This window comes from Mobula birostris, chromosome 6 (genome assembly GCF_030028105.1).
Source record: "Mobula birostris isolate sMobBir1 chromosome 6, sMobBir1.hap1, whole genome shotgun sequence".
Classification (NCBI taxonomy): domain Eukaryota; kingdom Metazoa; phylum Chordata; class Chondrichthyes; order Myliobatiformes; family Myliobatidae; genus Mobula; species Mobula birostris.
The window spans coordinates 101243939-101257114 of record NC_092375.1 but is presented as its reverse complement, the minus strand read 5'-3'; the positions used below and the strand labels follow the sequence as shown (position 1 = coordinate 101257114).

Sequence of the window (13176 nt, the reverse complement as noted above, 5' to 3'; positions counted from 1 at the left end):
CCCTAGCATAACATTCCAGTTTTCTTTAATCCATGTGCCTCTCTAAGTCTGTTAAATGTCCCTAATGCATCTCCACCATCTACTACTCACTGTGTAAGACACCTAACTCAGACATCCCCCCCATGCTCTCCTCCAGTCTCCTCTTGTATTAGCCTTTTCCATCCTGGGAAAAAGGCACTGGCTGTCAATCTCTCTATGCCTCTTATCATCTTATACAGTATAATTCTGTCAAGACACTCTCATCTCATCTTGTACACCTCTATCAAGTCACTCTCACCTTCCTTTGCTGTAAAGAGGAAAGTCCAAGTTCGCTCAGCCTATCCTCATGGGCCGTGCGAAGGTTGTAATGGTTGTAACAACCTTCTGATATATATACAACCAAGGGTGTTGTCCACCAGCGCAGAAATCCCATATCAGGAGTGGCCATATGAGCATGAGTGAGAATATCATTTTGTGCATTTCTTCTCCTCTTCTCTTCATGCAGGTATTCCCAAATAAAGAAAGAATTCTAATCGTGCCAGATGCTGCTTGTGACACCACCAAGATCTAAAACCATTTGTCACATAAGGCAATTTAAAAGGCCTATTGAATATTTGCCTCATTTCTTTACTTCTCTAATCTCCTTCAGTTCTTCTACCCAGTGAGATCTCTGCACTTCACTAATTCTGCCCCCACACATTACCATGTTTATTTAGAGGATCGAGCACAGAATGTACAATGTTGTGTTGACTTTTTAACCTAGTCTAAGATCAATCTAATCCTTCCCTCCCACATAGCCCTCCATTTTTCTATTATTCATGTGCCTATCTAAGAGGCTCTTCAATGTCCCTAATGTATCTGTCTCTGCCACCACCCATGCACCCACCACTCTGTGTAAATACCTACCTCTAACATCCTCCCTATATTTTCCTCCAATTACCTTAAAATTATGCCCCCCCCCCCCTTGTGTGAGCCATTTCCACCCTGGGAGAAAGATTGTGGGTGTCCATTCTTTCAGTGCTTCTTATCATCTTATACACCTCTATCAAGTCACCTCTCACCTTACTTTGCTTTAAAGTGAGAAGTCCTAACTCACTCAGCCTTTTCTCATAAGTGTCTTGTATTTAATATTTCACTAATATTTGTGATATTGCGTATATATTGTTTGATTAGCATTCTTGTTCATCTAATTATGAGTTACATGTAAAAATAAGTTAGTTGCATAGATCACCATGCTTCAAGTGATATGTACACATCTTGATTAAACTAAAGACCATATTATGCCTGTATTTTGGACTTACTGTGTCTTCCTTTGAATTAGTTTAATTTTTTGAAGTTAGAAAACAACATTGGTGATGAGGTATTTTTAAAAATGAACCCAACATAGCTACTGACCTATTAAAGTGCAGCGAGACATTTGAAATAAAATAAAATGCAGCAAGAACAGCACGTGTTCTTTACAAGGTAAAACATGATTGAGTTAGAAAAACAAAGCAGTAAACAGAAGAATTCAGGGTTCATAAAGAGAGAGTAGTAGGTAATAACTATCAGTTAAAAAGATCAGAAATGGTTGGCTATGTTGGAAAGATTGACGAGCTTGATTACACAACGGGTAATTGGCTGATGTATACTGAGTTATTGGAACAGTATTTTGAAGCAAATGAAATAGCCAATGAAAAGTGAGTACCAATTTTAGTAAGTGTTTTGGGTTTAAAGGCATACAGTTTGCTTCGAAGTTTCACTGATCCAACCAAAGCAGCAGAAATGAGCTTTGCTGATATTGTCAAACTAATGCAGGGGCACTTAGAACCACAGCCATTATTGATTGCAGATCCCTTTAGGTTTCAGAAGTGGAATCCAAAAGAATGGGAGTCCATTTCAGCATACATGGCTGAATTGAAGAGGTTGTCTGAGCATTGTCAGTTCAGTAATGGGCTTAGTGATACACTAAGAGATTGTTTAGTTTGTGGAACCTTAAAAGAAAGCATTCAAAAATGGCTCCTAACTGAAGCCCAGCTTACATTTAAAACAGCAGTGGAAATTGCAGACAGAGACTCAATTGACTTGCAGTCAGGAATGAAAGGGAATGTGAACAAAATTGCAGCATCTAAACAAAATCTTGGAAACTTGTTGCTTGGATTTCCAGCACTGATCAGCATGCTGTTGATAAAAAATCTGATGATGATGCTGGAGGTGACGCAGGACGTAGTAGATGAGATTTACTATTTGGAAACTAACAGGAGACAAGCAATATGGCTTATACCAGAAGTGAATGGCAACTTAATTAAAATTGGTTGGGCTGTTTCAGCCATTCCACAAAATGAATCTGAATGGCAATTCAAACATACCAGACTGAAGCCTGCAGATTTCCAACTTAAGAAATTACACTGAAGAAAAGATAAGTCCTGTGGGATTGACATTCATGACAGTGAAATACAACAACCAACAAGTCACATTGGCTAAAAACAGGAAGGTCAGCATTGCAGCACGTGATTGGCTGAGACAACTACAACTTGATAGGAGATCATCCAGCATTTACATGCCACATTCCCTGCAATGATGCTATATGAAAGCAAATTAAGAAAGATACTAGATAATAACGTAACTGCTTCCAAGCCAAACACTGAACCATTGTCCATCAGAGGACAAACAGGAGTTGGTACCAACCTGTGTGCCTCTGACTGGAAAGTATATTGGAACAAGGAAGGACCATACTGCTCAGAGGAAGTGTGAAATTGGTGAAAGCAGTGGTCCCACTATAACATATCTGAGAAAGCTTCTGATATGTTAATCAAACAGTAACTTGCAAAACGTGGCTTGGTTTTAAGCTGGAAGGGAGTTCAAGGAGTTTCAGGAAAGTTGCAAGCATTCGACTTTTCTGAGGACAAAAACCAGAACCTACTCTGCATGCATTAAACATGAACTTCAAGTGGGAGACAAAAAGCTGCTCATAAAAGTAGGTGCAAAGGTGAAAGCCCAGCTGGATGAATGGAAGGCCAAAAAAGAGTCAAAAGCAGAGGGTTTGTCAGATGATAAGGAAACCAAGAGAAAAGATCAGATCGTAAAAGGGAGCAATCGAAAGATTAATAAGAGAATATTTCAGTGAACTAAATGCACCTTCTCAAGATCATGATGCACAAACTAGAAGAAAACGGAAGAATATGAAAGTTGCCTACTGCTGTCAGAATCACTTCCTGCAGCCCCAGAGTTAACTCCTACAACCACCACGGAGGAGGCCCCAGTACCTGAGATTGTTTCACAGTCAGAAGCTTTACCTGCCAAGTAGAGTGACCCCTTGTCAGGAAAGACGTTATCCCAGAAGCATAAGAAATCCTCCATAATAATTAAATCTTTAAGCCTGAATGGGACAATTTAAAATTTACTATGCTGTGTATGTCTGTATAGTAGTTGTATTATATAGTATATTGTGTATATAGTTGACATGCTTTCTGTATTGAATTGGAGTTTATAGCTAGGCAGGGAGAAGTGTTGTCTATTTAATGTTTCATTAGTACTTGAGTAATTTTGTATATGCAGTGCCTATAAAAATATTCACTCCCCTTGGAAGTTTTCATGTTTTATTGGTTTACAACATTGAATCAAAGTGGATATAATTTGGCTTTTTGACACTGATCAACAGAAAAAGATTCTTTCGTCTCAAAGTGAAAACAGATCTCTACAAAGTGATCTAAATCAATTACAAATATAAAGCACAAAATAATGGATTGCATAAGTATTCACCCCCCCCCCCCCAACAATATGACACACCAAATCATCACTGGTGCAGCCAATTGGTTTTAGAAGTCACATAATAAGTTAAACGGAGATCTGTTTTTGGAGACCTGTGTGCTGTCAAGGTGTTTCAATTGAGTGTAATAAAATATACCTGTATCTGGAAGGCCCAGCTGCTGGTGGGTCAGTATCCTGGCAAAAACTACACCATAAAGATAAAACAACATTCCAAACAACTCCACAAAAAGATTATTGAAAAGCACAAGTCAGGAGATGGATACAAGAAAATTTCCAAGTCACTAAATATCCCTTGGAGTACAGTTAAGTCAATCATCAAGCAATGGAAAGAAGATGGCACAGCTGTAAATCTGCCTAGAGCAGGCTGTCCTCAAAGACTGAGTGACTGTTCAAGAAGGGGACCAGTGAGGGAGACCACCAAGAGTTCTGTGATAACTCTGGAGGAATTAAAAGCTACAGTGGCTGAGATGGGAGAGACTGTGCATACAACAACTGTTGTCCAGGCGCTTCACCAGTTGCAGCTTTATGGGAGAGTGGCAAAGAGAAAGCCACTGTTGAAAAAACTCACACAAAATGTTGGCTAGAGTTTGGCAGAAGGCATGTGGGAGACTCTGTAGTCAGCTGGAAGAAGGTTCTATGGTCTGATGAAACCAAAATTGAGCTTTTTGGCCATCAGACTAAACACTATGCACATAATTACAAACACACCATCCCTACTGTGAAACATGGTGGTGGCTGCATCATGCTGTGGGGATGCTCCGCTGCAGCAGGCCCTGGAAGGCTTGTGAAGGTAGAGGGTAAAATGAATGCAGCAAAATACAGGGAAATCCTGGAGGAAAACCTGATGCAGTCTGCAAGAGAACTGTGACTTGGGAGAAGATTTATTTTCCAGCAAAGCCAAAGCTACACAGGAATGGCTTGAAAATAACAAAGTTAATGTCCCGGAGTGGCCAAGTCAGAGTCCAAACCTCAATCCAATTGAGAATTTATGGCTGGACTTGAAAAGCCACAATCCCCTTTCACTCACAATCCCCATGCAACGTGACAGAGCTTGAGCAGTTTTGTAAAGAAGAATGAGGAGAAATTGTAGTGTCTAGATGTGCAAAGCTGATCGAGACCTATCCACACAGACTCATGTAATTGCTGCCAAAGGTGCTTCTGCTAAATACTGACTTGAAGGGGGTGAATACTTATGCAATCAATTATTTTGTGTTTATGTTTGTACTTATTTTCTATCAGTTCGTAGAGGTCTGTTTTCACTTTGATACCAAAGAGACTTTTTCTGTTGATCAGTGTCAAAAACGCCGAATTAAATCCACTGTGATTCAATGTTGTAAAACAATAAACATAAAAACTTCCAAGGGGTTTGACCCATATTTCGGACTCCCCTTTGAATTAATGTTTTGAAATTACAAAACAAAATAATTTGACAAGCTCTTAAACTGAGGCAGCATCCTGGTAAGTCTCCGCTGCATCGTCTGTAAAGCTTGCTTCCACGTCCTTCCTAGTTACAAAATACACTTGGACTAAGATGTTAACTGTCCTGTGCTATCACCAGGGGGATCACCAGTTGATCTGCCACCTGTCTTCAGGAGTTTCGGCCCACTTATGATCAAGACTCCCTTGAGGTGGTGGGCCAGCAGTGCTAAAGCACCACCTCCCACTGGTGAGCTTAAAAACTTGATATCTGCCTCTATCAGAGTTGTTGGTCACTTCCATCCAACAGATAGTCTACTCTTCAGGTGTCTATGCAACTACTGAAGGGTTTGCAAGATATGTATACACTGTCTGACTATCTGCCCCTCTGGACATACTTGAACTGGAACTGAACACAATACTTAAGTGTGGACAAACTAGCATGGTACTGTATAAATCTGCAATCATTTATTTGCTCCACCATTGCTAGGTATTCCTTCAAGCTGCTAAGCCCTTAAGTTCCAAGATTCCCTCCCTAGAACTGTCAACCTGCCTCTTCTCTGAAATACCCCTTAAATATTAACCCATTGATTAAAACTTCTCTCACTCACCCTAATACCTTCATATGTTTTTTTAGTCTTAAATTAGTTAGATTAGCATTCCAGTGAAATCCCGCAGGGTAATTCACAGCATTAAAAGTCACCATTTGTTGATGCTCGATAAGCATTTTAATGACTTTGTCACCTTTCTCTCTTTCTCCAACAGATTTGAGTCCATGGGTATCAAATTTTAGCTTTCCAGGAGTCTCTGACTATTCTCAGCTGGCTATTGATCTAAGCAGAAACCAACTGATAATTGGAGCCAGGTATGGACAACTTCCATTGGAGTTGCGTTCCTGAGTTTTACTTCTGCTTGGTTCCATTTACAGTGTCAGATTCACTCTTTCACTGCAATATGCATTGCAATTAAGATGTATGAGTGGTAATTATGAGGGATACAGATAGGTTAAATGTGTGCTGGTTTTTCCCCCACTGAGATTGTGTGAGACTGGAACTGGAGGTCATGGGTTAAGGGTGACAGGTGAAATATATCAGGGGATCCAGAGAGGGAACTTCTTCACTCAGATGGTGGTACAAGTGTGGAATGAGTTGTGAGTGGAAGTGGTAGATGCAGGTTTGATTTCAGCATTTAATACAAGTTTGGACAAGTACCGTGCATGAAATGGAGATAGAAGTTCGGACAAGTACGGTACATGAAATGAAGATAGAAGTTCGGACAAGTACAGTACATGAACTGGAGATAGAAGTTTGGACAAGTATGTGAAATAGAGAGCTGTAATCCAGGTACAGGTCGATGGGTCTAGACAGAATAACAGATGGGCCAAAGGACCTTTTTCTGTGCTGTAGTGCTCTATGACATTATGTAGCCTGGCTTGTCCTTTTCCCTACCAGAATTATTTCATGCAATTTATCCACTCCTGTCTGCTGCCCTTTGACAAGAACACAGCAAATAGTATCAGGAATTGGCCTTCAGACCCCTCAAGTGTAGTCCACCATTTAATGATCATAATATGCTGGTTGCAACTCCTTTTCTAGACCATTTCTCTCTCCCCTCTGTCAATCGATCTTTCAAAGGTACATCTAGTTCTACTTTAAATATTTCTGATGATCGAAGGTCCATTACCATCCTACATGGTAGCCTAGTGGTTAGTGTAACACAATTTCAGTGCAGGACATCACTGATCAGGGTTCAATCCCTGCCACTGCCTGTAAGAAGTTTGTACATTCTCCGTGACTGCATGCTCCCGTTTCCTCCCACATTCCAAAGATGTCCGGTTACAGTTAGTGTGTTGTGGACATGCTGTGTTAGCACCGGAAGCGAGCCAGCACTCTGGGATATCCAGCAAAATCCTGATGGTTTGATTTGATACAATTACAGTTTACTGTATATTTCAATGTTTTGATGTACCAATAAAGCTAACCTCATCTTGTAGAAACAGAAGAGTACTGGTAAACTGTTTCATTCACTCACTGTCAATGGAAAATGATAAAAAAAATAGCATGTTGTTTTGATTTCTATACACCTCAAAATGGCCATTCCATCCCAAGGGTCTAGGCTCCAGTTATCACTCCTTTCAACCCCTTTATATCAGTCAGTTGGTATAGCTTTTAGTTCAGTCTCCTTTCATCGGGGCTAGGAACAGTTGGAATAAAAGCAGAAAGTGTTGGAAATAATCCACTGGTTGGGCAGCTTCTGTGGGGAGAAAATGCAGTTGGTGTATCGGGATCATGACCTTTCAGCGGAAAAGGGAGAAGTTACAAGTCAAACAGGTTTTAAGTTGCAGAGCAGGTGAAGGAGATGCAGAGAATGAAGGAAGTTCTATGTTAGGATGGAGTCCAAAAGGGACATAATAATGTGCACATTGATGGCAGCTTCAAAGTTGAGTTTAGCGTCATCTGCACGAGTACATGAACAGGTGCATTGAAAAACTGTTGTGCCGCAGCATCAGAGAAGCAGCATTCACAAATAAGGCATATACATTATGCAAAAATGTTACAGGAAGTACACAATTTGAACAAAATAAAGTCCGTTTTAGTTCAAGGTGGTCAAGTCTTGTTAACGCATAGAACCTAGAACATTGCAGCACAGAGTCTTTGGCACATGATGTAGTGCCAACCTACTGTCAGATCAAACCAACCGTTCCCTCCTGCACAGCCCTCCATATTTCTATCATCCATATACATATCTAAGAGTTTCTTAAATGTCCCTGATGTACCTGCCTCTACCATCACCCATGGCAGGCATTCCACACAGCCACCACTCTCTATGTAAAAAACCTACCTCTGACATCTCCCACTACACTTTCCTCCAATCACCTTAAAAGTATGACCACTCATGTCAGCTAATGGTCCTTTCAGAATACCGAAAAGGAAAGAAGAGCTATCACTGTGATATCACTAGCTATGCCACTGTGCCACCCCAAATTCTACTCAAGTTGCTGTTAATGGCACAACGTGTAAGACAGCAGTTAGGTATCAAATGGAGTGGTGTGAGGATAGGATACTACACACACACAACATGCTAGAGGAACTCAGTGGGTCAGGCAACAGTTTGCGTGTTCTGCTCTGTATTTCCAGCATCTGCAGAATCTGTGGTGTTTAAGATGCAAGGCTGTGGTCAGAACACATTTAAAGTATCCAAGGGAATGGGAACATTGACTCAGACCATAAGAGGCCTGTGTCGGACATATTCATGCCATACAAGGTGCAGATTGGAGGTCTGTGTGGGGCGCCACTCCTCGCACAGACACTAGAGCAATGTGTGGTTAAGTGCCTTGCTCAAGGACATAAACGCGCTGCCACAGCTGAAGCTCGAACTAGCGACCTTCAGATCAGTAGACGAATGCCTTAACCACTTGGCCACGTGCCCAACACAGGAGAATGGTGAATCTGTGGAATTCATTGCAACAGACGGTGGTAGAGGCCAATCATCTGGTATATTTAAAGAGGAGGTTGAGAGGTTCTTGATTAGTAAGAACATCAAAGGTTACAGAGAAAAGGCAGAACAGGATTGAGAGGGATAATAAATCAGCCATGATTGAATGGCAGAGCAGACTCAATGGACCAACTGGCTTAATTCAGCTCCCATGTCTTATAGTCTTTTGATATTGTGAGCAATTTTGGGCTTCATATCTAAGAAAGGATGTGCTAGCACTAGCGATTTACAAGAATAATCCCAGAAATAAAAGGATTTACATTTGAGGTGTTTGATGGCTTGGCCTGTAAATTCTAGAGTTTATATGACTTAGTGGAATCTCAGTGAAATCTACCAAATATTGAAAGGCCTAGACAGAGTGGATGTGGAGAGGATGCTTCCTATAGCGGGAGAGTCTAGGACCAGAGAGCACAGCCTCAGAATACAAAGACAGCTATTTAGAAAAGAGACAAGGGCATTTTCTTTAGCCAGAGAGTGGTGAATCTGTGGAATTCATTGCCACAGATGGCTGTGGAGGCTAATTCATTGGGTATATTTAAAGCTTGCTTGCTTGTTTGTTTGTTTATTTATTTATTTGGAGCTAAAGTGCCGAATAGGCCCTTCCAGCTCTGAGCTGTGCTGCCAGCAACCTCCGATTTAACTCTAGACTAGTGACAGGACAATTTACAATGACCAATTGAGCTACTGACCAGCTGAACAGTACGTTGTTGGACTGTAGCTGGGGGAGGGGAGGGGGGGGGAGAGAGCTGGAGCACTGAGAGGAAGAATACACTTTCAATGTGGAGGACGTACAAACTCCTTACACAAGATGTCAGGGCTGAACTCCAATTCCAATGTCCCTGAACTGTAATAGTGTTGTGTTAACCGCTAAGCTTCCGTGGTTCCCCTCAGTACCTGATAGGAACTTGATAGGAAGGGCATTGAAGGAAAGCAGGAAAATGGGGTCGAGAGAGAAAATAAATCTGCCATCATTGAATGGCATAGCAGACTCAATGGGTCAATGGGCTTGATTCTGCTCCTATGTCTTATGGATAAGGATGCAATTACACTGGAAGGGGTTCAGAGTTGATTCACTAGAACACTGAGTGGGATAAAGCATTTCAGTTACGAGGAGAGATTGGCCAGGCTGGATTTGTAATCAGAATATAGAACAGAGAAAAACACCACAGGAATAGGTCCTTCGGCCCACAGTGTGGTGCCAAACTAATTAAATGCTCAACTAAACTAATCCTTTCTGTCTATAAAATGTCCACGTCCTTCCACTTCCTGCACATCCATGTGCCTATCCGAGAGCCTCTTGAATGCCCTTCCATCACCACCCAAGGCAGCTCATTCAGGCACTAACTGCTTTGTGGAAATAAACTTGCCTCCCACACCTTCCCTGTCATCTCAAACGCATGCTCTCTGCTATTGGATATTTCAACCCAGGAAAAAAGGTAGTGGCCCTTTACTCTGTCTCTGCCCCTCATAATCTTATAAACCTTTTGTCAGATCACTTTAGCAGAGGAGATTGGGGGTGTATAATATCCCCATTAGCAGGTCTGTCTATGACTAGAATGTACAGGTTAAAGTTAAGGGGTGGGACATTTAGAGGGAACATGGAAAAAATTTATATTCAAGAGCTGAAATCTGGAACACTCTGCCTGAGGAGAAGATGGGGCAAGGTACACTCACTACATTTAAGAAATACTCAGATGACTAAATGAACTGTAGGGATCAAAGAGCAACATACTTAACAGGTCAGGCTGCATCAATGGAGAGAAATGAACAGTTGATATTAAGATTGGAAAGAGGAGCAAAAAGACAGAATAAGAAGGTGGGGGAGAAGGAGTACAAGGTTGCTGGTGATAGGTGAGACCAGGTGAAGAAGGTGGTGGGTAGCTGAGGAGGTGGGGGGAGGATGAATGTAAAGGGCCTATTCCTGTGCAAAACAATTCAATAATTGTTATTCCAGGCAACTCTCTCCACCATCTTTGCTGCTGCATTTTATAACAAGACCGGCACAGCACAGTGAATTGTGGCCCTAGGGTCAGGGGAATTTTTCATCTATCTAAGATATTTGACAGAACATCACTGACAAAATAATTTCAAGAGACATCTCTGACAAAAGTAGTCACCAGGGGAGAAATTTGAATAAAATGATTCCCTTCTCACAATTGTTTCCCCATTGTTAAGAAGCCTCTTAAAAATAAGGAGCCACTTTCATCCATTGATACCAGAACCAGGAAACCTGCCAATTACATAGGCATCTAATCGTCAACTTCATCAGATGGTGATTCCACTTTTCTGAGTGGTTTATCTTTCCGTAATGATCCCGGGAGCTTTATTATCAGATGGCCTAGTTTAATTGGTGCTGTTTGAACATGTCTGTTCTCATTTCCTGACAACTTAATTTACTGTTTGATATCTTTCTTTCTCTATTTATTCTTCGGTCTTTCTTTATCTCTGCCAGTTTGATTGCTTTCTCTCCCAATCCCTCTGCAGATCAGGCACTGTTGCTTACTTTCTGTTTCTCCCACTGACCCCATCTTTCATATCTTCTTGCTCCACTTCTTCCTCTTTTTTTTTTAAGAACATAGAACAGTACAACACAGTCCAGGCCTTTCGGTCCATGATGTTGTGCTGACCTTTTAAACTGCTCTAAGATCACGCAACCCTTTCCCTCTCACATCGCCCTCCAACTTTCTTTCATCCATGTGCTTATCTGAAATTCACCTAATGTATCTGCCACTACCATCAGGAAATTCCATGTATCTACCACTCTGTGTAAAACCTTACCTCTGACATCTCCCCTATAATTTCAACCTGTCACTTTAACATTATGCCCCTCATATTAGCCACCTGCTGGAAAAAAAGTCTCTGGCTGTCCACTCAGTCTATGCCTTTTATCATCTTGGTCACCCCTATCAAGACACCTCTTATCCTTCTTACGTATATAACCACACAATAACCCTGGCTCCTTCAACCTATCCTCATAAGACATGCTCTCTAATCCAGGCAGCATCCTGGTAAATCTCCTCTACACCTTTTCCTCCACATCCTTCTTGTAATGAGGTGACCAGAACCAAGCACTTCATTCATTTCTTTCTGCTGTGCTTTTGGGCAGTTCTCTGCTTTTCTTCTTCCCACTGCTGTGGGCACACTCTCTCACTTGCTCATTCCAATCATGTTACTTCCTTGTACTTCCCTGTATTTCATGGCCTGGTATAGGAACACCAGTGCCCAAGAATGAAGTGCATACAGCCCTGACATCACCATTCCCACCACTGAGCACTACCACAAGAACGTAGCAGCTATCATCAAGAGCCCCCATCATCCAGGCTATGCTCTCTTCTCACTTCCATCATTGGAAAGGAGATACTGGAGCCTTTGGAACAGTTATTACCCTTCAACCATCAGGCTCCTGAACCAGAGTGGACAACTTCACTCACCTCAACTCTGAACAGCCTATAGACTCACTTCGAAGGCTTCTACAACTATTATTATTCATTTACCTATCCATCAGTATTGTTTATTTATCTATATATTTATTTGTTTTTTTTGTATCTGCACAGTTTATCTTTTTTGTATCTTGGCTGTCAGTCTTTGTAGTTTTTCATTGATTCTATCATTGATTTTATCATTGGTACTACTGCAGTTGTATAGGCCTTGGTGAGACCACACCTGGAGTATTGTGTGCAGTTTTGGTCCCCTAATCTGAGGAAAGACATTCTTGCCATAGAGGGAGTACAAAGATGGTTCACCAGATTGATTCCTGGGATGGCAGGACTTTCATATGATGAAAGACTGGATTGACTAGGCTTATACTCGTTGGAATTTAGAAGATTGAGGGGGGATCTTATTGAAACGTATAAAATCCTAAAGGGATTGAACAGGCTCGATGCAGGAAGATTGTTCCCGATGTTGGGGAAGTCCGGAACGAGGGGTCACAGTTTGAGGATAAAGGGGAAGCCTTTTAGGACTGAGATGAGGAAAAACTTCTTCACACAGAGAGTGGTGAATCTGTGGAATTCTCTGCGACAGGAAACAATTGAGGCCAGTTCATTGGCTATATTTAAGAGGGAGTTTGATATGGCCCTTGTGGCTAAAGGGATCCGGGGGTATGGAGAGAAGGCTGGTACAGGGTTCTGAGTTGGATGATCAGCCATGACCATACTGAATGGCGGTGCAGGTTCGAAGGGCCAAATGGCCTACTCCTGCAACTATTTTCTATGTTTTTATCACATTTGTGAACTACTGTGAATGCTTGCAATATTATGATTCTCAAGGTAGTATACAGTGACATATATGTACAGTATTCCAAAATTAAATTTTCTTTGAACTTTTGTTTAATATTGTTCTCTCCCAGGTATCTTCCAAAATTCTATGGATTTCCCTGTCCTCTGCACCCTTGACTTCCCAGACACCTCACCCCATCAACCCTCCTCCTACACCCCATCCATTGCTCTTCAACCACTACTTTCTGTTAATCTTAACTGTTTCCCTGTTATAAACACTTGTTCATTCACTGGAACTCACAACTCTGTAATTTGCATA

At 41.5% G+C, this 13176-nt stretch overlaps 1 protein-coding gene across 2 annotated transcripts in view; it reads left to right on the top strand.

Moving 5' to 3' along the window:
• sema5ba (sema domain, seven thrombospondin repeats (type 1 and type 1-like), transmembrane domain (TM) and short cytoplasmic domain, (semaphorin) 5Ba) overlaps positions 1–13176 on the top strand; it is a 539592-nt gene that overhangs the window by 281367 nt on the left and 245049 nt on the right. For both annotated transcript variants that reach the window (XM_072260941.1, XM_072260942.1), the window contains one exon: positions 5911–6010. In XM_072260941.1, the coding sequence (XP_072117042.1) occupies positions 5911–6010 (100 nt within the window). The remainder of the gene's footprint in view (positions 1–5910; positions 6011–13176) is intronic.